This window comes from Gopherus evgoodei, chromosome 5 (genome assembly GCF_007399415.2).
Source record: "Gopherus evgoodei ecotype Sinaloan lineage chromosome 5, rGopEvg1_v1.p, whole genome shotgun sequence".
NCBI classification, from domain to species: domain Eukaryota; kingdom Metazoa; phylum Chordata; order Testudines; family Testudinidae; genus Gopherus; species Gopherus evgoodei.
Window position 1 is genome coordinate 43,041,604 of NC_044326.1, and position 23,890 is coordinate 43,065,493.

Sequence of the window (23,890 nt, forward strand, 5' to 3'; positions counted from 1 at the left end):
GCAGGGGTCCTCAGACCAGGGGGTGGGGAGCTGCCACGGGGACGTATGGCACACTTCAGGGCGGGGGGGGGGGGACAGGGAGCTGCTGCAGGGCTGGGGGGGGGCGCAAGGTGGAAGTTTCGCCTAGGGTGCGAAACTTCCTTGCACCGGCCCTGATTGCTGTAAAACTTGTGTGTTACATTGATGAATTAGGCCCTCAGATGCATACAAGATTGGTTGGGCTTTGCACTGCCATGCACAAAATCCACATTAGGATCCCTACCTTCGGGACTGCTAGCAATCAACCTCAGAGTTGAGATGAGTAGGGAACTCACGGTTGTGGTGGTCTTTAGAATTCGTAACTCTATACCAGGGTTCGGCAACCTTTGGCACGCGGCTCACTAGGGTATGCACACGGGCAGGCCGGGCCGGGTTGTTTACCTGCCGCGTCCACAGTTTCTGCCGATTGCAGCTCCCACTGGCTGTGGTTTGCTGCTCCAGGCCAATAGGGGCTGCGGGAAGCAGCACGGGCTGAGGGATGTGCTGGCCATCGCATGCCAAAGTTTGCCAATCCCTGCTTTATACCCATGGACCCTCGGTTCCTTCTTTCCAACTGTTAAACATTTGAAGTCACTCTTTTCAAAAGGTTGTTGATGTAAGGTCAGATGGTCGCCAACTCCAATATAGCCATAGTCACGCAGCCCCGTGTTAGTAGTCCCCATATTGCAGCTAGAGAGGGAGGCAAGAGCAGGGGTTACATATCTCTAATTCCCCCATCCCGAGCAGGTAGACAGGGAGCAAGGAAAGGGGAATAAAACAGGCAAAACTATGTCTCGGTGCCACAACTCAGTGAATCAAGGGCAGCAGGAAAAAGTACTGCACTTCATCATTGAGAATACAGACTGTTCCTTATAATGATCTTTTTAATGTGTTAAAATTACAGGTTGCACCATACAATAAAAGAATAAGTATAGCTGCAGAGGTGGCATTATTTATTAATCTATACTTCTGAGAAGTTTCCCACATTTCCTCATTTACAATGAAACCCACAAAACTATTATTGGAGTGTTCCCTTCCTAAAGCTTGTGCTGTGAAATTAATTAGCCAACAATTTCTAGGTATCATTATCGTCTTTGAAAGCAGTGATACTTGCACTTGCTTCTACAGGTTGAACCTCTCTAGTCCAGCACCCTTGGAAGCTGACTCGTGCCAAACCAGAGAATTTGCTGAACCATGTGAGGGCAATGCAGAGTGCCAGCAGGCAGGGCCGGTGCAACCATTAGGTGAACTAGGCAGTGGCCTAGGGCGGCAAGTGGTTGGGGGCACTCAGGGCAGTCCTTAGGCATACGCAGCTGGGTAGGGCACCTGAAAATTTGGGGCACCACTGGGTCTTAGTGTCCACCCTGCTAGTTTTCCTATCCCTGTTCTGACCCTTCCTGCAGGCTGAGTCTTCCTGGGGCTATGTCATAAACAGATAAGAAAAGTTAATAGCACAGAAGTACTTTATATCTCTTTGACTGTAAAGCGTTAACAAGTTCAGTAAGCCTGGCTGTCACCTGACCAGAGGACCAATCAGAGGACAGTATACTTTCAAATCTTGAGGGAGGGAAGTTTTTGTGTTGTGCTGTTAGTTTTGGTTGTTGTTCACTCTGGGGGCTCAGAGGGAGCAGATGTGCAACCAGGTTTCTCTCCAATCTCTGCAATACAGGCTCTTATAAGTTCAGACTAGTGAGTACTAGGTAGATAAAGCGAGTTAGGCTTATGGTTGTTTTCTTTATTTGCAAATGTGTATTTGGTTGGAAGAAGTTCAAATGTGTATTTGGCTGAAAGGAGTTCAAATTGGTATTTTGCTGAAAAGATTTTAATTTGTACTTGTATACTTAGACTGGGAGAGTATTCCCAGTGTCTATAGCTGAAAGACCCTGTACCTATTCCATTTTTTTTTAAATTTACAAAGATAATTTTTACTGTTTTTTCTTTCTTTAATTAAAAGCTTTTCTTGTTTAAGAACCGAATTGTTTTTTTATTCTGGTGAGACCCCAAGGGACTGGGTCTGGATTCACCAGGGAATTGGTGGGGAGAAAGGAGGGAAGAGGGAGAGAGAGGCTGATTTCTCTCTGTGCCAGGATTACTCTCTCTCTCAGGAAGAGTCTGGGAGGAGGAAAGAGAAGGAGGGAGGAAGGTGAATTGTCCTCTCTGTTTTGTGATTCAAGGAGTTTGAATCACACAGTAATCTTCCAGGGTAACCCAGGGAGGGGAAGCCTGGGAGAGGCAACGGTGGGGGAAAGGGTTTACTTTCCTTGTGTTGAGATCCAGAGGGTCTGGGTCTTGTGGTCCCAGGGCAAGGTTTTGGGGGGACCAGAGTGTACCAGGCACTGGAATTCCTGGTTAGTGGCAGCGCTACGGGTACTAAGCTGGTAATTGAGCTTAGAGGAATTCATGCTGGCACCCCATCTTTTGGATGCTAAGGTTCAGAGTGGGGAATTGTACCATGACAGGCTATGTCTACACTACAGGATAATTTCGAATTAACATAAACCAGTTTTATAAAACAGATATTATAAAGTCGATTGCACGTGGCCACAGTAACCCTAACATGGCCACACTAAGGCCACGTCCACACTACAGAGTAAAATCAAAATTAATAAAATCGATTTCATAAAACAGATTTTATAAAATTGATTTTATGCGTCCACACATTACTTCGGTGTTGTGCTTCCATGGTCCCAGGCTACCATCGATTTCCGGAGTGGTGCACTCTGGGTAGCTCAGTAAAAGAATGGGACCAATAATTTCGATTTCCGTCCACACTAACCCTAAATCAATTTAGTAATATTGATTTTAGGGTTACTCCTTTCGTTTAGCTGGAGTACAGAAATCAATTTTAAGACCCCTTAAAATCAATTTTAAGTGCCTTGTAGTGTGGACAGGTACAGCGTTAAATCGATTTAACGCTGTTTAAATCAATTTAACACTGTAGTGTGGACCTGGCCTAACACCGCCCAGAGGCCAATAACTTCGATTTGCGGCCACACTAACCCTAAACAGATATGTTAATATCGATTTTAGCATTACGCCTCTCGTTGGGGACGAGTACAGAAATCAATTTAAAGTGCCCTTTAAATTGATATAAAGTGCATTGTAGTGTGGATGGGTACTGCGTTAAATCGATTTAATGCTGTTAAAATCGGTTTAACTGCGTAGTGTGGACCAGGCCTGGGAAAGAGATCTAATAGTTAAAAGAGAAAGTCTCCAGCTTGCCGGACCTATTAGCACAACACTGAAACTGTTAGAGAGCCATTCAAGGGGTAATGAAGACATTTAACAGGCATTTGCCAACCCCGAGGTATCTATTGTCAGTTTCTGAATGTACTGACAAAAACAGTTGTGCATGACTAATATTTACTCAGAACACGTCAGTCTACAGGACCTTAGTTTAAAATTTGCTTTAAAAATATTTCATTAGTGAGTTGAAGATTATAAAAAATCACATCTCTAAAAAATCCTTGCATAGATTTTTAGATGCACAATCATCTTTACCCTTAAATGCTTGGATCTTCAGACATATGGTTTTTTAAATAAATTCTTCAAAAGACCACCCTTATCTAAAATAAGAATTTTAATTGCTATAGTATATTATAGTAGAAAACACACTTCCAAAGTCTTCCTGTCCTCTGTCCATCCATTTCTCCCTTCCCCGCCCCCCAACCAAGGAAGCAACAGCCCTTTGCTTCCAGATAGCTGGACAAAGAGTTTCCCTGTCTTTACTTCTGACTATCTGATGAACTAGTTTTAAGCAAAATCAGTACCTTAGTAAGATATAAAATCCTTTGTTATGCCTAAAATCTTTGCAAACATTTTTTAAAGTTGGTGAAATTTCATAAACATGTGTATTGTTATGGAGATCACACACAGTAAATTAGTATTCTTTTTTCTAAAAGCAATGAACATTGTTATGAACACACTAAACCTCTGACTGATAAATTTATTCATTCCAGATTACTAGATATTTAACTCACTGGAACAGACATTATTTTAAATTAAAAATATAAAATCAGCTTAGAAATACTGACTAAGAAGACGTAAAACAGAAGAGCTGCATCATGTATTCTATAATATTTAATGTATTCAGCAAGACAGCTCACTCACCCTTACTACAAAGGGTTTGCAAATAAAATGTCTGACAAACTTCAGGGCATATCAAAAAACCTGTGATTGACATTTTTTATTCTCAATTTTAGTGCTTTTAATTAGGTACCTTCTGCATGTTCATTCTGCGTGAGGGAGAGGGTACAGGGGTCTCCGTGGGGAACTGTGACTCTGCCACCGTGAGGTGGGCAGGGCGTCTTGTTATTCTTTCTGCCTTGTCCCTTGGCCTCTGCCGGGCTGCAAGCTCAGGCTGCCATTGGGCATATGGGCACCAGTTTAATAATACTGCATAGGGACCCATAAATCCTAAGGATGGCCCTGGGGGTGCCAAAAAGCAGTGTCCTGGCTCTGCGGCTCCAGGGCATGTAAGCCTCTGCTGGGGCGCCGGGCCTTGAACCTCCTCCAGTATGGCAGAAAGAGATCTAGGGGTCATAGTGGACCACAAGCTTAATATGAGTCAACAGTGTGATACTGTTGCAAAAAAAGCAAACGTGATTCTGGGATGCATTAACAAGTGTGTTGTAAACAAGACACGAGAAGTCATTCTTCCGCTTCACTCTGCGCTGGTTAGGCCTCAACTGGAGTATTGTGTCCAGTTCTGGGCACCGCATTTCAAGAAAGATGTGGAGAAATTGGAGAGGGTCCAGAGAAGAGCAACAAGAATGATTAAAGGTCTTGAGAACATGACCTATGAAGGAGGGCTGAAGGAATTGGGTTTGTTTAGTTTGGAAAAGAGAAGACTGAGAGGGGACATGATAGCAGTTTTCAGGTATCTAAAAGGGTGTCATCAGGAGGAGGGAGAAAACTTGTTCACCTTAGCCTCCAATGATAGAACTGCAGCAAGGGAGATTTAGGTTGGATATTAGGAAAAAGTTCCTAATTGTCAAGGTAGTTAAACACTGGAATAGATTGCCTAGGGAAGTTGTGGAATCTCCATCTCTGGAGATATTTAAGAATAGGTTAGATAAATGTCTATTAGGGATGGTCTAGACAGTATTTGGTCCTGCCATGAGGGCAGGGGACTGGACTCGATGACCTCTCGACGTCCCTTCCAGTCCTTGAGTCTATGAGCAGCATCTCACACTCCTGGGAGCCACAGAGCCCAAGTGCAGCGAGAGGGGAGTTGGGGGGCTTCACAGGGGCCTCTGCCCACATGCATATGCTGCAGGAGCCCCGAAGGCAGCTCCTCCCTGCCGAGCTGATGCAGTGGCCCAAGTCCAGCATAGCCAGTGAGTAGACTTGGGGCAGGTGCCGCCAGGGTGGGGCTCACGGGGGGGCTGTGCACTCTCCAGGGGAGTTCAGGGGAAGAGAGGCGGGGAAACCTGGTCTGGGGAGCATGGCTGGCTCCCGGGGTCTATAAGGGCTCATTCAGATTTGCCCCTCAATGAACCGATGTTATGGAGGGGGGGAGGGGCGCAAAGTGCAAGTTTTGCCTAGGGCACAAAATATCCTCGCACTGGCCCTGCCAGCAGGTCTCCATAGGCACGGGAAATAAGAGTGCGGGGTCCTCCCCTTCCCTCCCAGAGCTTGAACAGTGTGAATCAGCTGTTTGCAGCTCTCCAGTAGCACTGGGAGGGAGGAGGAGGTGGTGGTAAGCGCAGGGTCGCCGGTGCATGAGAGGAAGTGGCAGCGCAGGGAGCTTGGTGCCAGTGGATGATCTACACCCACTAATTTTTCCCCGTGGTTGCTCCAGCTCTGGAGCACCCACAGAGTCAGCGCCTATGCTGGACCATGGATGTTGTTGGACCAGAGAGTGCTGGATTAGATAAATTCAGCCTATACCAAGTGCACAGGCACATTTCCTTCAGTATCTGAAATTTTTATTTATATAAAATATGAATGGAGTCTAATATACACATAATATATACACACACACACCCCTTCCCAATAGATTTGTCATATACACATGATCTATCTTAGAACATTTCCTACTGTGCACATCTGCACAAATGCAGCAACTTATTTATAAAAGATACCCAAGCTATATATACATACCTGAAATAACTTTAATCTAGATCAGTGGTTCTCAAACTTCATTGAACCATGACCCCGTTCTAACAACAAAAATTACTACATGACCCCAGAAGGGGGGGCTACAGCCTAAGTCCACTGCCCATGGGGGGGTGAGAGGGGGGCACAAAGCCTAAGCTTCCTGTCAGAGTGGAAGTGAGGGTCCAAAGCTGAATCCCAAGGGCTTCAGCTCCAGGCAGGAGGCCTGTAACCTGTGCCCTGCCACCCAGGGCTGAAGCCCTCAGACTTCTGTTTCGACTCCAGGCGGAGAGGCTTGGGCTTCGGCCCTGGGCCCCAGCAAGTTTAGAGCCAGCCCTGGCAACCCCATTAAAATGGTGTCGTGACCCACTTTGGGGTTCCAACCCACAGTTTGAGAACCACTGATCTAAATGATGTGGGTACCTGAGCACTGAGGTAATTACTTGAGTAGCTAGTCAGTGCTCTAGCCCATGGTGCCACACCTTCACCTCTGGTGTCCAAGGTAACTAGATTAAAGGTAAATTGGGCATGTCTCCACAAGCTCCAAATCACACCCTATGATTGCAGTGTGGACATACCGTCAAATACAATGGGCCCATTGAAGTTATGTCTCTTGCAGCAGCTGACAATTATTTCAATCATAGTATGCTGATTTACAGTAGCTTTGAATCTGGCCCAGTATGTAGTAATGGCATAAGCAGCACTACATTTGAAATGCTGATTTATTGTTTTTCATTCTCATATCCCCCTTCCCCTGGCAGATTTGTTCATTATCCCTCCCTAAATACTTTTTCTTTGCTAGCATGAAAAATCAATCAACCGGCCACAAAGCACAAAAAGAATTGCTACAGATTCATCAGGTAAGAGCTATTTTTTGCACTAGATGGTTAAAGTTAATAAAATTAAGTTAGACTAATCTAATTGTGGCCAATATTTTCATTCATTAAACTGACCCTTTCATATTCCAGTTAGAAGAATGTAAATATATTTAAAATTATATTAAATGAAATGGGGGGGAAAATGGTTTCTGAGAAACTTTACCAGGGAAACTAATAGCTTATATAGCCCTGTGAAGGGGTCAGCTCACTACTGGTGCCTCCTTGTGGCTGGGCATGATGTGGCAGCCCTCTCGCCACTGGAGTCTGCTGCTGCTGGTTGCTCCACCTCTGGAGTGGCCTCCATCATCCAGTGACATGGCCTTCTAGGAGGAACCTTCAGGCAGTCGTTGTCAAGGAAGTTCCTGCCTTCCCTCAGGCCTCAGGAGCTGAGGGTTGAAGGTCTGTTCTCTTCCCTGGTCTGTTGTAGAAAATATGAGCTGCTGCATTTTATTGCTGATTTCCTCTACACAATTTAAGTATAAAGGATTGTTACTGAGTCAGGGAAGTTAATAAGCCAAGTTTGTAACAGAGTGCAAAATTACAGGCATAGACTGTAAAATTCTAACTCTGCTTAAGTCAATGGCAAAACTGCCTTTGACCTCCTATAATTTATAGCATGTTCAGCTCTGGAGTTCTTTTTTAAATTAAACATTTGTCTAGGAGAAGGCATTAGGAATAAATGATTTTATACCTCTTTTAAAATATATTTGTAGTAATATTTTTAAAAATCTAAACACCTTTAAGTATTTATATTCTGACTAACAGAGGCCCTATGGGATAACTTGCTGTACTGGCTCGCAGAGGAGCTCTCAGAAGATAATGCATCATTGCTCTCTCTGCACCTGCCTATCCGTCGGAGCACTCTTCAGCTTGTTAGACTGAAATGCCCTGATAATCTAACACATCAGATCTATGAGCTTCTTTGCTTCTGGAAAAAGAATCTTCCAAGATCAGCTGATAAACAGCGACTCCTATCTCGTTATCTTCGTAAGAGTGGCAGAAGTGATCTTTCTGAAGAGCTCAGGTTCAAGTGGGAGAATAAAGCATTCACTTGGCAAAAGCACTGGTCTGAGATGAACAACTAAAAGACCGATATCTGTATGTTTTCACCTTGGGAAATCTGAATGTTTTTCTGCATGTGACTGCACAAGTAGTCATAATTTCCAAGTGACATTTGCTTTAGCTTAAACCATTTTTAAATTTTTACAATGAATTGGCAAACGGGAAAAAAGACCAGTCAGGCCGCTGGGTGTTGTTTAACTGTTCAGTAAATTTTCATCCTCTTCATGATAGCACAAGTTGCCTGCCTTGACTTCTTTATATTCTTCCCCTTGCCTAATAACAGCTCACGTTCCTCAATAAAATCAAACAAGCTGCTGAAAATACAGATACCAAGAACTACATTCAGCTTTTGGATTTACACATAGGGCTCCACTGACTGTAGTAGGATCTGGTGTGTACCAATGTGGCCTTATATTATAGGGGCACATGAATTACCATATTTCATCAGCCCAATGAGTAATCTAGTTCAGTATCCTATTTCTAATGTTGGTCAGTACCAAATTCCTAAGAGACCATAATAGACAATTGCTATAAAGCACTAATAGGGGAAGCTTCTTCTAAACTCAAGCAGCTAGTCTTTATCTCTAGGAGAAAAATTGATATTCCCTATGAATATTTTATCCTTGTGAGTGTAACTGCCAATTATACTCTTATTATTCATAAGAATGTCTAAGGCTCTTCTGGATACAATTAAATCCTTTGTCTCAATGCTATATCTATGGCAATGAGTTCCACAGATAAATACTGAAATCTGGAGAATATTTCTTAATTTAAAATTTATTGCAGTGTAATTTCATTCAGTGTCCTGTGTTCTTATATTGTGGGAAGAGGTAAATAGAAATGCCTGATAGACATTTGTATACTATTGCTTATTCATTTACTCTGTATCACTTCTTATTTAGCTCCTCTCTAAACTATTATGTAAAATTCCTCTCAGCTTTAAAATGGAGTCATGACCAAGGCATCCCTAATATTGCATCTCAATTGCCATACATTATTGCCGTATTTGAATTACTGTGTTCTTGCAACACATTAACTGAAAGTGACAGTGTGTAGGACCTAATCACTAATATATTGCTATCCATCTGGTGTGCCACAAACCTGTTTAAGGGGTGTGCCATTTGCATTAGTTGCTCAAGATAGCTGGAAAGCCACAGTGAATCAGAGGCTGCTGGAAGGAAGATACTGATATTTGATATTTATAAACAACTATCAATTGTACTTACACACACAGCATATATGGAAGTAGTCTTTAAAATCCAGTCCATTTGTGCAGACTTGTTCTAGTTATAATTATTTTCCAGCTTGATTAAAAAAAAATCTTCAAATTCAAAATAAATCTTGGAAAATATCCTAAATTAAAAGAAATTCTAAACAGTGGGCAAGCTCCTGTTATTAGAATATCCTCAAGTAGCTATCACACGTAAGAAAACTACAGCTGAGTAAGACAAACATCAATCTATTGATTGACAGATTCAGCCTGAAGAACACACACTTTTAAAAAGCAATTTATAAACAGCACAAGAATTAATTTGGTCCATTCTGTGAGACATAAGTGCAAAAATATGCACTCATTTTCTTTTCTTAAAAAGAAAAAAGCCCTCTAAAACCAGATTACATTTAAGTGGAGCCAATCATTTTGTCAGTAGCAATTGAATCTAGCTCTCTTGTATTTTTGTCACTTACTCTGCTAACACATTCGTCGTCAATTAAAAGCAATTATTTTGAGTACTTTCTATAGTTACTTATTCTGAAGCAACTTTAGGTCCAGATACCATCAAAATTCATAGTTGAAACTAGCATAATGGGATGGTCCATGACAAAGGTTCCTAGGTGGTACAGTAATACAAATATAAATTGTAATCATAATCATGAAACTACTGTGAGAACTTTTAACTCTACTTCCAAATTACAAGCATTCTGTGCTACCACCTTCATTCTACCACAAGATGGCCTCTGTGTCTAGCATAAAGTTTATTCAACTAATCTTCAGTTGCAGGAAAGCAATAAAGGATAAAATGCAGTTTCTCTATCAGGACCTTGATTTTCCAGTGCTCTGCACCTTGTGCAGTCATTTACATCTGTGCAAAGAAGTGAGAAGATTGGTTTCAATTTCCTGCTCCTCCACAGGTTTCCGCTGTAATCTATCATAGGTGGGGTGACCAGACAGCAAGTGTGAAAAATCGGGACAGAGGGTGGGAGGTAATAGTGGCTTGTATAAGAAAAAGCTCCAAATATTGGGACTGTCCCTATAAAATCAGGACATCCGGTCACACTAATCATAGGACTTACATGTGCATCATTGCCTTAGTATCTCAGTGCCTCACAGTTTATTTATACTCACAACACCCCTGTTATCTATGGAAGTACTATTATCCCTATTTTAAGGCTGGAGAACTGAGACACAAAGATGTTAACTGACTTGCCCAAAGTTGCAAAGAAAGTCTGAAGCAGAGCACATAATTGAAATTGAGTCTCCCAAATCCTAGGCTAGTGCCCTAATCCCTGGCCACCTTTCTCATCCTTGACCTTAGACAAGTCACTTAGTTCTCCTGCAGTAAAAAAGTGATAATTATTTAAGTGGGCTGTTGTGAGAATAATTACATCCTGAGATGCTCAGACAGTACAGTAATGAGCATCATATCAGAACCTAGGCTAGATGGATAGAAAGTTGATGTAAAAAATGCTGTGGTTCTGGTTTGTGTGCACTTCACAAGTAAGACTACTTAAGGTGCAAAGCAATGGCGAGTCAGACCCATTACAAACTTGTAATGTAGGCTGGCTTCAAACAGTTGTGTAGTTTAATTATATTGTATTAACCATCTGCACATTGTAATCAACTAGGAAATTTACCAATGTACTGTACATATATGATAATTTAGGTTAGAAATGACACATGAATTGTTTATGGATAAAATTCTGACTTTTGGACTTAGAGTAGGTTTTCAAACCATTTATGAACAAGATAATGCTATGCAAGTTTTTAGGGCTTCCCTGACAGTTTGATAATAATGCTTAGCTTTCTTTTTTAATCACTTTCAGATCTATGAATGAAAAGCCACTAGCAGTGCTAGTTATTTTAACTTCTACTGTAAAAAAAAACCAATTCCACTTTAGATGACAATGCAATAGGTGCATTAACCTATTAAAAATTTCAGATATAATGAAGCTTGCCTCAACTCTTATTCTGTGTATTGGATAAAGCCAAACATTTATGTTGTTTTAAAACTTATTGCAGTGTTGGATGGGTTTACTTTTAATTTTATTTCCAAGGCAAAGAAAGAAGTCTCAATAATTGGAGCCAATAAATGTTGCTTTTGCTGTGTCATCTTTGAGCTCCTTACACTTTGACAGCTTCTAGTACTTGGAAAAAATCCTGAAGTCCCACACAGTATTAATACATAATATCTGAGATGAGCATTATGAATAAACAGAGGACTCAGGATCAGCTCTGACATTAGCCTTTATCCACTAATACATTAGTAGACAAACCTAAAGAGTGAGGGGGAAATTTCAGAGAAACATCCTGCTATAATGTATTTGGATTTTATGGAGGACTAGATATTAAAAGGTATAAATATGGACCCAATGTTTACTTGGAGAGCAAAAGGTTTACTTTAAATGGCAAAAATCAAGCAACTCTACACTGTTTGTGGTACACAGAGAAGGAAGGAAGATTCTCTAAAGATACCAGCTGGGCAGGATTATCACTCTTTGGATCTTGTGTTCCCTAGAGTAAGGCAAGAGGAATTCTCCAAGCTTCATGTTTTAATGGGTTACTGGTGCTCTTAAAAAGCTAATAGTTAGTGACTGCAGAGTTTCACCTATTTAATGCCAAGAAGCACAAGATCCAGGACTGAGAATCTTACAAAATAATCCATCTCCATACAACAGAAAGATAAAGAACTTTCCTTTTCCTTACATGCTAGTGAGGATTCTAAACAAAATCTTTACTGGAGGACTTCCTATTAGCATGCTCACTAGGTGGCTGTATGCTTTCTGTGTTTCAGGTCAGAAGATTTAGGAGCTATTATGACAAACATGAGAATTGCTTGAGAGATAAAGAAATACATGCAATAGACGCAGGTGAAATGGCTGTTGTTAACTGTCAAGCTTTCTGCTATAAACAGCACTGCATCACTAGTAATCGGGGCACTCCCAAAGTCTTGAGCATGAGAAATGAAAGTATAGGTTAGATATATACGTATGAGCCTTATCTGAATGGAAGCAGAGAGAAAAATCTATATGAAACAAGCTGAGAAATATGAGAACAAAGATGTATTTCTGGAGCTGGGCAGGAAATTGTTTTCCCATCCCAGGAACATTTGAGATTTGGAAAGTTTGTCTGGAAACGTTGAAATTTTGAAAATTTGTGCAAAGAGACCATCGAAACAAAAATAAAAATTTAGGTTTAGGTCAAACAAAATATTGTTTAATTATTTCTGAAATGTTTCCTTTCAGTTTTGACCTTAAAACTTTACTAGTATAATTAGTCTAAATTTCAAACAGAAAAGTAGTTTCAGACCAAAAAAATGGAATTTTGAAAGAGTCAAAGTGGGACATTCTGACATTTTCAAAAAACTTTAACCCAGCAATATTCAAAACAATAAATTTGTCAAAACTGGCACTTTCCCATGATGTTTCATTTTTGATGATTCAGTATTTTCCAACAACCACCAGCACCATTTTGTCAAAAAATTCCTGACCAGCCACACTTCTTTCCAGCTTCTGCCCTCCTTTTGTTAGGAGTTTCATTCAAGTTCAGAGGTGTATAAATATCAAACACAACTGAACAAAATACAAATTAGGCCCAAATTCAGATAATTAGATGGGGAAGGATACCAATATGAGGGCTCAGATAGAAAAGCTATTGCTTCCATTTCTCAAGAGCAATAAGACAGAATTAATTGAATCAGTGTGAAGCAAAGTTCACATCCTCCTTCATCCTGATTTATTGTTATTAACTCACTGACTTTGCCTACAGTTCTGGAACAAAAGGATACAAGCCAAACCTTATCCAGCAATAATAAAATTGCAACAGATCAATTGCCAATGCTTAGTGTTTCTGTTCTATCACTTTCAGTAAACTAGAAAGCCTAATGCAGTTCAAAGGCTAAAACATCAGCTATCAATGTATAACAATAGCAATTACCGTATTCCATGTGATTGGGTGTAACAGTCCAATAATATATTGGACTCTGAATGGATGGAAAATTTGTCTGATACAGAAACACTCCCTTAAAATTAGCATGCAGAACATTATTGCAATGCGACTGAAGCTGTTCCTTAACTTGCCTGGGCAAGGCTCTCCTTTCTGTACAGAGATTTTCCAAACCCCACTTTGTATTGAACCGCCTTTAGATTGTTCAACAGTTTAGCCAAAATAGGGGAAAGTCTCCCATGGTGGCATTGGCCATGATTTCTCTCCACATCTTCCTTTGCCCATGCAGTTCTGTTATATTTCCCAGAAGTGTGCCACCAGACTGAGATGAGAGAACAGCCGCCAGCTAGCTTCCCCTGAAGGTCCATTTTGGAACTATACCTCCCATTTAACTTTCCCTTTGAACACTAAATTTCATATTGTTTCTAGGACAGAAATATGAATACAACTACTCTATAGCAAAACACACCATAGGATTCATTCCTTCCATGACTCTACATATGCAAAATTCTGTACATATTCCCATCACCCCATGGTTCTTCCTTTCTGTTTCATAAAAATGCATGCACAAAAAAAAATCTAGCACTCCATGAAGCTAAGATGTGACTTTCCCCCCTCTCACTTCCAGTTTTTGTGGCAGGGAGGTATGAAAAGTCTCTTACCTACACTTCATGTCCATGTAAGTAAACAAATTTAGGTCAAAGCATAGCTTATACCAGAAGGATGAGGTGAGCTTTTCTCCATCAGCAGCATTCAAAACCATGCTGTAGCAATTTATAGCCATGGATGACTAGAGTCAAACCACAGATGAATCAAAATTGAACAGATGGAGGAAAATGTGACAGCAACAGTGCTGAGATCTTTATAGGAAAGAGCAATGACCAACTACTCAAACTCGTATTTAAGAAGTGCCACCCATAGGTTACTATGACACTGGGCTTCCCTAGTAATAACCATTTGTCATACTGACCTGCAGATACTGATTTACCATCATCTAATCAACTCAAATATTAGCTCTTGAGTAGGAACGCACTCTGAGCTTAGACACACTGAACTGAAAATAGGTGGGCATTGAGGGGTACAGAGTCTACCTAGGGCTAAATTCTTCTGTTGTTACATGTATGTAACCCCATTGCCTGCAGTGGGGTACCATGCATTTAACTGAGTGCAGAATCTGAGTTTTAGTGAGTAGCAGAAATAAATTAAAATCCTATCCCTAAACAAGGAGGAATTACTGCAGGTTTGTCCAGACAGAGGAACGTAACTGTGTGGGAATGGCCATACCAAAGTGAAATTTGACTGAGCCAAGGCAGAAGCTAGTTACTTAGTATTAAAAAACTAAGTATAAAAGACAGACTGTTTGGGCATTTCTCTTGTTGACTCTTTACAGAAAGTTACTGATTGTATTTAGAGCTTCCCCAAATGGTTTTATATATATATATTTTTGGGTTTACAAAACACCAAAATTTTGTTTACTATTCTGACATAAAGGACATTTTAAATACACATTGTTACCATACACCTTTCCTTTTGCCTCATAAAATGTGTCAGTGAGCCATTGAATAAACCATGTGGGGTTTTGAAATTTATTTGTAAGCTTTTTAGATGGCAATTATCACCCACTAGCCAAATGCACAAAACAAATGATTTGATCCTCAGAAGAGGCCTTTAATATAGGAAAGCATTGTCCTGCTCAAGTGATAAATAAGTGAGGTACAGAGAAATGAAATAAGGCATGTCTACACTGCATACTTTTCAGCAGCATGCAGAGTACATGCATGGGGAGCCCCATAGCATGGGTATAAATAGCAGCATAAATGGTGAGGCACAACTTGGGTGAGTAAAGTCATGCAGAAGCCTGTGGTTGTGTACCTGTATATACCCTACATGACTCTACTCACCCAGCTGAGCCTCCCCATCTACACTGCTACTTTTAGCCAGGTAGCATCCCATGACCTCTCTACTGTTGTAGCCTGCTGTTCATAAATATGTATGCACTACACACTGCTGCCACTGATGTGCAGTGCTCACACAGCCAGAGAGTTTAAGGCCATCAACACCACTCAGCACCCACACACTAAATCCAATCACTGAAACTGACCAGAATGTTACAACCACAGTGAGGATTCACAGGCCTTGAACCCAGGTCCACAGGCAACCTTTGCATCCTGGCTTCTAGTAGGCTGAGGGAACTCCAGCCCCCTCCAGAGGCGCAGCTAACAGGCGTCCTGATTGAAGGAGTGCACAGCAAATGGTTTGGCTGTGCTATTTAAGCCAGAAGACAGCACAGGAAGTCATCTGTGCAACTGGGTGAGTTTTGGGTTGTCTGCTACGTTGGACCCTGCCTTCTTGCCTGACCCCTGCTCTCCTGACTTATCCCTGGTTCCTGCTCCACTGCTTTGCACCTGGTTCCTGATCCCTGACCCTGGTCTCCAAGTCTGGCACCAACCCTTGCCTTGACTCTGACTGATACCAGCTCTGACCCTTGGCTGATTCCCAACTAACTCCTGCTCCAACTATAGCTGGCTGCCTTAGCTCTTGGGGGTGGGATACATGGGGAAAGATGAGACCAGCAGAGCTCCCATACCCCAAGGGGTGCAAGAATCATCAGAATGAGTATCCTGCTTTCAGGTAGACAACCAGCTGGTGACAGGGGGCCCAAATTACACAGCTGACAACTGAGAACTAAATGCTGTGGGAATAAGTATTTCAACTTTACATGGAGAATGTTGTAGAAAAAGGAGGCTGGATAGCTGTTTTGGATGGTTTAGACACAACAAATCCTGCAGGGAGTTAGACTAGATGATTCAGTGATAGCCTAAAAACTCAGTCCAGTGACTCCCTGAAAGTCCCTTAGGGTAGGGAGTGCCCTCAGAGACTATCCACAGGTCTTTAACCTGATCCATGGGTCCTAGACAACCTTTGCATCCTGGCAGCTCTTCTGAGGCTTGCTAGTAACTAGTGAGATGAGTGGCTAACAGAACCCTGACCCTACCAGTGGCACCACCCATGGGTGTCCTGGTTTGAGGAGCACCCGGCCCCACCAATTGGCCCAGCTATGCTATTTAAGCCAGAAGCTGCCACAGGAAGTTGTCCATGAATTGGATAAATTCCTATCTGGCTGCAACATTTGGACCCTGCCTTCTTGCATGACTCCTGAGCCTTGCTCTCCTTCCTTACTTCTGGTCCCTGCTCCTGGTTTCCAATTTCAGCTCTGACTATTGGTTTGACTCTGACTCTGCAGTAATGCAGCCATAGAGATTCCAGCCTGGAAATACCCCAGTCAGGAGGTACAGAGAGAGATGTAGGTCTCCACCCAAGAAAAGTGATGGTGGAAGAGCCTGAACCCTAGAGTAGATCTCCTTTTTGGACCACAGAGTGGAAATCTAGGTGCAGTTGCCCTGAACTGTGACAGACTTGTCCATCATGCTTGCAAACCTGTCTGCCAAATGCCTTTAGGGATGAAGAGGAATCTCACTCTCTCTAAGGGATTATTGTGATGTGACATTCAGACAATGAACAGAATTTTGGAATGACTTTTTGTACTAAACATCAGAAAGAATGTAACATGTAAGAATGTTTCCCACAAAAGCATAAACATTTTATTTTACTCTGAAGGCGGAAGACTAATGCTGTCACTGAATGAAGGGTTCTACTGCAAGTTTCTGTGCGGACACTAATGGAAAGTAGCTGTGTACCTGAATTAATTAGGGCAGCAACTCCTCTTATACAAGACACATGCTTATTAATGAAGGTGTTCAGTAAAATGGGAACCAGTGGTTATTAATTATATTACAATCAATCACTAAAGATAGAGATCCATGAATAAGTCAAAACTGTTGAAAAATGCATTTTGGTTACAAGTGATGTAGAATGAGATGCATGTGAATGCACTGAATGCCTTAAATTAAAAAAAAAAATCCGATCCACAAAAATATATACCACTATACGTTAACTGGGAGAACTGGCTTTGTCTATACCCTTAAAACATCTCCTTTTCCTCTTCACAGTTGGCATTGTTATATTTTGGCAAGAATAGATAACTATCTTATATCAAAATGGTAATTTTGGATAGCATTCAAAAAACAGTAGGTGTCCTAATGAAGTGCATGCTGAATTTTTGACCTAAGTTTAATGTCATCCACTCAGCATATCTGTTCAAATGCACATCCTGTTTTAGCTCATGGCACCTGACCATAGTAAACAATTGTGGTAAGCCACTAGGTTAAAAGTACTGTAAGGAATGCAAAGAGTGACTTTCACCTGATAAAACTTAACACATCTACGCAATTGGTCTGGAAAAGATTCCATTTTCGGTCATGTATTGGGGTTACCTCAGATTTTTGAAAAATTATCTCAACTTGTGAAAAATGTGAACACTTTTTTTAAAAACCTTTTTATCAAAAATACCCAGCTACACACTGCCTACGGACTCTCTGGGAGCCGTTTGAATCTCATCCTCAGGAATGTGCAAGTGCCATACAAGTTTAAGCCATTCACTTGCCAGGAGACTATTAATTCATTAAGATGGCTGCTTTATCCAGCCACCAGCTGACAAGCAACAAGGATAGGATTAACTTCAACATGCAGCACTCAGACAGACAGAGAGGAAATGTTAAAAATTATAAAGTTTTAATTTACAGCCAAGAGAAACTGATCCTAGCAACTATGACAGTTCTGGTTCACTTGACAAAGTTGTTGCTAGTGCACCAGGAGGTCCCCATTCAAGTCTTGACTGCAGTAATGCAGCCTCAGTGATTCCAGACATCATATTTAGGAGTCTGCTAATTGGTTAAATCTGCTCACCATTTGTTAACACGAGATAGCACATGTGACCCTCACAGACCAGCTCAGGTCAGAGTCAGAACAATTCATGTGGATGAGAATCTCAAAGTAGTGTTAAGTGTACTAATTCATTTCTATGTTAGAATAGTTCAAAGGAATGTAACATTACTGTTTTTCATGTGAATGCTATCATTGTACTTAGCCCTAGATCAAAGAATGCATTGGCATTTAAATGAGAATTTACTTGATGTGTAAAACTGCATGAAAACTAATTAAGATTGTTTCTGGCTACCACACTGTTCATAAATAAGGCTATGACTTAGTCATGGGTATTTTTAATAAAAGTCATGGACAGATCACAGGCAGTAAACAAAAGTCATGGCCAGGGAGCTGGCCATGACTTTATACTAAAAATACCTCTAATTAAATCTTAGGTGCTAGGGTGGGAAGGGAGGGCGCACCAGCTGATACTGCTGTTCTGGGGGGGGCCCTCTGGGCAGGGCACAGGGAAAAAAGGTGGCCCAGGGCTCTGCCGGCACCAGGGCAGGCTTTAAGCCAATTCCCCGAAATTGAGCCCCATGCCTTAGGCCTCTAATTTAAAAAAAAAAAAATAAAAAAAACAAAAAAACCCCACAATACTCACCCAGCGGTGGGGGTGGAAGGGAAGTCCGCTCTGGGGCTTCAGTGGCATTTTGGTGAAGGGGGGGGTGTCCTTCAGTTCCGCAGAAGACCTGGAGTGAAACCCCCCACCGCCGAAGTGCCACCAAAAGCCCTGGACCGCCGCCGGGTATTTAAATCGGATCCCACTGTTCATAAAGCCAGCCCTGGCCAGCACTACCGAACCACTGCTCCAGGGCAGCGCCCAGGACCAGCCTCATGGGGCTGCCTGAGAAGCAGCAAGTGAAGCTGGTCCCTGGGGCCGCCCCAGCTGCTTGGGTGGCCCTGCAGTCAGCTGCACCAGCTGCAGAAGTCATGGAGGTCCTGGAAAGTCACAGAATCAGTGACCTCTGAAATACTCACAGCCTTAGCCATAAAAACTAATGAAAGATAGCCTGGATGGCTATAATCTCTGTAATTGGATTGCCCATTAACTGGGATTGAAGCCTTAGAACTGTCAATGAGAAGCATTCTAACTTCAAAGCATGGGTCCTTGTGTTCAACAATGGGAATTCACAAACTGTCTGCATTGCTGATTCTTCAAAGAAAGGACCCACATGGGTCAAGACACCTGTCAGCTTGTTTTTTGTGACCAGCACCTATATACAGTGACTTAAAGGAATGATCCTATATGTCCTGAGATTGGTACTCTCAGTTCTGAGCCATTTCTCAGCAGTTTGTCCTGAATCAGGTATTCTCAGTGTGAGCCACTGAAGCACACTGACAGAAGGTCAATTGTGAAATTGAAAATAAACATGGACAACAACTAAAAATAGAAGTGTCAGTGGCCAAACCTGCCTATGCCTTATGTCATGTTTCTAAATTTGCAGGACACTGGATGGAAGTCTTCAGATTTAACCATTCCGAAGTCAATGTACCTGCTTACAACCCCATGGATATCTGTAACATTTTCTCCTTGAAATGTGTATCCTGTGTCATGAATACTGGAACATTAAGGCACATAGTCTCAGCTCCTATAATTGTAGTCATATTTTCAAGAAAACTCAGCATATTGTGTGCACAGCAGATGCTGGGCTCTCTTGACAAATCTAATAGCAAGTGTCACAATGGGAGCTACTGGGTGCTGAACTCTACTGACAGTCTTGTCCTTACTTCAGGTGCCTACGCAGGAGCTGAGCATTTTTGAAATGTCTGTCCCTGGTCATAAGTGCTGGAGTTACTTTGAAAATCTGGCCCTGAAAGACAGGAGAGCAATACCCCAATTCACTAAGTTTCATCCCTTTAGTCACCAAATCTAACTGTATTTCAGCATCTTTAGCCAAACTCCAATTAATACTAAAGCCCAATTGTTCCTTCCCCCCACCATAATTTTTGTAAAAGAAGCTGAAATATCAAAATGACTCATTGACAGATCTATAAGAGGAGGCAGCAGGCAGGGCAAACTGCTGAATAGAAACTACATTCTAGAGAGCAGCTTGAAAATACACCCTGCTGCCACTAACAATATGGATCTCAGGTAGCCTAGCAATTTTGACATTCGAGTTTCAGATTAAGAAAAGATCATCCAGAAAATAGATTTTACAAAACAGCTTACATGAGCACATGTAATGTTACAGTAGACCAGGGGGTTATGGCTTAATAAGGATTTTTTTTAAATGATAATTAAAATATGTGACTGATTCAACACCATCAAGCTGCACTCACTGATCATTTATATTAGCATGACTCCAGCATCTCTTCTCCTCCTGTTGGCTAGAATCACTTGTTGCATCATATTTTTAACTAAGTTTTGATCCTGCAATGAGTTCCTTTCACTGCATTCTCTCACTACAGCAGCACCTCCTGCTGTCTATCACAGGGATTAGCTCTGGAAGCTGATGCACCATCTCCTGGTGGTGTTTCTCTATCATCCGCACTGCCTGCAGACCAGCCTCAGACCAAGTAATGCAGCGTCCTCTTCATGACTTGACCCTCCAGCCATGTTACCATCTATGTTTTTCCCCTTCCAGGGAGAGGAGGGGGTAGTATCTCCATCAATAGTCAAGCCACTTCCCCAGTGGCAAGTGTGGGACCCAAGTCTGCCTACTATTCCAAGTCCCAGCCCAGGGACCCTGTGGATAGAAGCCTCCTGCTATGCCTCTTTAACCCCTTCTCTGCAGCTTCAATTCCCTGGGCAACTTCCCCAAGGCCCCAGCACCTTCTTTGCCCTCTTCTCAGGGCATTCAGCCAGCTAGTCCCAGCAGCCAGCCAGGAACTCCCTTTTGCTCCCCCAGTCCCTGCTAGCAGCTGCTTTGTCTAAGGTACTTCCTATTGTCTCAGGGTACATCTACACTACAGAATAATTTCGAATTAGCTTAAACCGATTTGATAAAACAGATATTATAAAGTCGATTGTGCGCGTCAACACTAGGCTCATTAATTCGGTGGTGTGCGTCCATGGTCAGAGACTAGCGTCGATTTCTGGAGCGGTGCACTGTGGGTAGCTACTGTAAAATAATCAGGCCAATAATGTCGATTTGTGTACACACTAATCCTAAATCGATATAGTAATATCGATTTTAGCGTTACTCCTCTCGTTTTGTAGGAGTACAGAAATCGATTTAAAGAGCCCTTTAAATCGATATAAAGAGCAGTGTAGTGTGGACGGATGCAGCGTTAAATCGATTTAACGCTGTTAAAATCGGTTTAACAGCATAGTGTGGACCAGGCCTCAGGGACACAGTCCTTACTCCCTGAGAACCCAGCAGCCACTGGTCCTGCTTTGCACTGCAGCTCCCTTTTATGTGATCCTACTGTGCCCTGATTGGCTGCTCCATGTAGCCACCTTCTAATTGGCTGCTTTCTACATAGCCTAGGATGCTTGGAGGACTCACCTCCACTGCTCCTTTCTGGGACAGGGAGTGGCAGGCCCATGAGGCATCCATTAACCCCTTCCTCTCCAGTGTGGGGTGACTTGTAGAGATTATATGGAAGTAGTCAGTCCCATTTGGGCAGACCCAATTGCCCAGGCAGAGCCCCAGGGAAGTTAGGGATTTTACTGAACAATCTGAAGGATCAAGACATTAGATTTTTAAGCTCTTCAGGGCAGGGGTCATGTCTGCCCTGTCATGTTTCTAATATAATAGGACTGTTGGGTGCTATTATATAAAGCAGGGGTCAGCAACCTCTGGAGGCACTTGCACTCTGACAGCCCCCAAGTCAAGAAAAACTTACTCAGATCAGACTGGTAATAAGACGTAGTCCTCTAGTCTAGAGGCCTAGAAATACCAGGAGGAGCCACTGACCAATCAGGAGACAGCCAGCCAGCTAATTAAGAAGGGTTATGTGTTTCTTTTGGGGGTAGTGCAGGGTCAGACTGCGACAGAGGAGATGTTCTTCATAGCTAGCCCAGAACAACAGGGCCAGGTCAGGACTTTGTGCTCAAGCATTGCAGCTAAGTATTTGCCTTGGAGTTTTGTTTTTTAAAGATGCAGATGCCAATTTTTGAACTTTATTATCTTTAGTTAATGGTTTAGAGACTGATGCTTTCTCAGGGTATGGGACACCCTTGTCTAAGCAAGTTGCCTCAACTTGTGGACTAAGGGAGGGAGTGCCTACAGCCCAACAGGGATGACATGGAGCAGTCCCACCTCTGACATTTCCCTACAGATAGTTTCATTTTGACCTAGAATGTGCAAGGATCATCAGAAACATTAATGGGAGTCCTGTACACATTCGAGGACAGAATGTGGAACAAAGAAGTTTAGATAACTTTTATTATACAATTTTACCAATATAGTCTTCTTACATTTGGTCATTCTGACAAACCTGTTTCCCCAGCTTAACAAAGCATACCTAATATATTCCATTATGTCATTTCCCAGTTTGCATTACAACTATGTACTCTGTCATCCAGAGAAACTAAACTTCCAACCTATTTTCTGGAACCGGTTTAATCCTGTCAAAACAGGGTTCTGATGAACAGAAAAAGCAGTATATTAGTACTTCTCTTAGACCACATATTAATATCAAAAAACCTTTTATCTCCTAGAAATATGAATGGATCCCTTTCTTTTTAGCCCAATGGTAAAACATTTTCCCCTTCAGTTTTGGAGCTTAACAAAAGTCTTGTTGCAAATTAGAAGTGTGAAACTGTATGGCAGTCATTCCAGCACTACTAACTTCTTGGGGCTGGAAAGGAAAAGTGAAAGGCATCTCTCCCTTTCTCCTTGAACAGCATTCTATAACAAAGTGATTCTATCATCAACAGTAGGAATGTGTGTGTCTTCATACACATCCAGTGGCTGGGCCACATAATAAACAAAAGAATCCATGAAAGCTTCCAAGCAGAAAGTATTTCTTAGCTCAAACAGAAGAAACTCATGTTTGTAGCACAGAAGTTCAAAAGCTGCTGTTGGACCCAGTGAGGTCAGTTATCTCCTTTCTGTTTTTTATAACTGTTGTTTTAATCTGTCCTCAGAGGAACTCCATTTTTCTCTGAACTTCCTTCAAAAAGGGCCTTGAAATGAATATAGGGCTAAGAGTCAGGAGAATTGGGTTTCTTCCTACTTTTGAGACCTTGAGCAGTTGGAGGGGGGAGATTTTCAAAAGCCCAAATGAAAGAGAGCCTCCTAACAGACTGACTGACTTTCAATGCAAGTTGAGCACCTAACTCACCTTTGTGCCTTTAAAGATCTTCCTCTTAATCTTTTTATGCTTTAATGTCCCCATCTTAAAAATTGGGATAATAATAGTTACCATCATTGTAAGGCACTTGGAGATCTACAGATATGCAAGTGCTATCATAGCACTTACATAAGTAGAATATATTAGAGTATATTTCCAGTAACATGGTACATGAAAATATTAACATCCTCTTTAGTTTGGTTCACGGTCAGATTACTGCTATTCGTGCTGAAAAGAGGTAAGTAATAAAAGACTACATGTTTGTAACCACCTATTAGAAAGCTGGAATAGTCTAATAAAACTGGAAGAATTCTTTCCAAATTGGGATATCTATCACAATCTGATTGTATTGCTGATGTATTTAAAATACACGTCTACTCCCTATCACACCAGCAGATGTCATACCAAGGCTTCTGGACAAATATTGCTTCCTTGTGTTTTCAATTTTGAAGCCAAGGGGTGAAATAGTTACTAGTACAAACAGAGGTCTCATTAGGCGATTGAAGAATGTAAAGCACTAGAAGTTCTAGATATTAGGTAATTCCTTTAAGCAAGTTTAGAAACTGAAATTCTTGCTTTCAGCCTAGAAATTCCTTTCTACATT

At 41.8% G+C, this 23,890-nt stretch overlaps 1 protein-coding gene across 4 annotated transcripts in view; it reads left to right on the forward strand.

The window, feature by feature from the left end:
* DTHD1 (death domain containing 1) overlaps positions 1–23,890 on the forward strand; it is a 68,687-nt gene that overhangs the window by 43,325 nt on the left and 1,472 nt on the right. For 2 of the 4 annotated variants that reach the window (XM_030564835.1, XM_030564839.1), the window contains exons 9-10: positions 6,920–6,977; positions 7,761–11,225. The exons of 1 other annotated variant lie outside the window; for it this stretch is intronic. In XM_030564835.1, coding sequence (XP_030420695.1) covers positions 6,920–6,977; positions 7,761–8,080 — 378 coding nt within the window. In that variant the 3' untranslated portion in view covers positions 8,081–11,225. Of the gene's footprint in view, positions 1–6,919; positions 6,978–7,760; positions 11,226–23,890 lie in introns of those variants that run through there. One more of the 4 variants, XM_030564837.1, reaches the window with a different exon arrangement.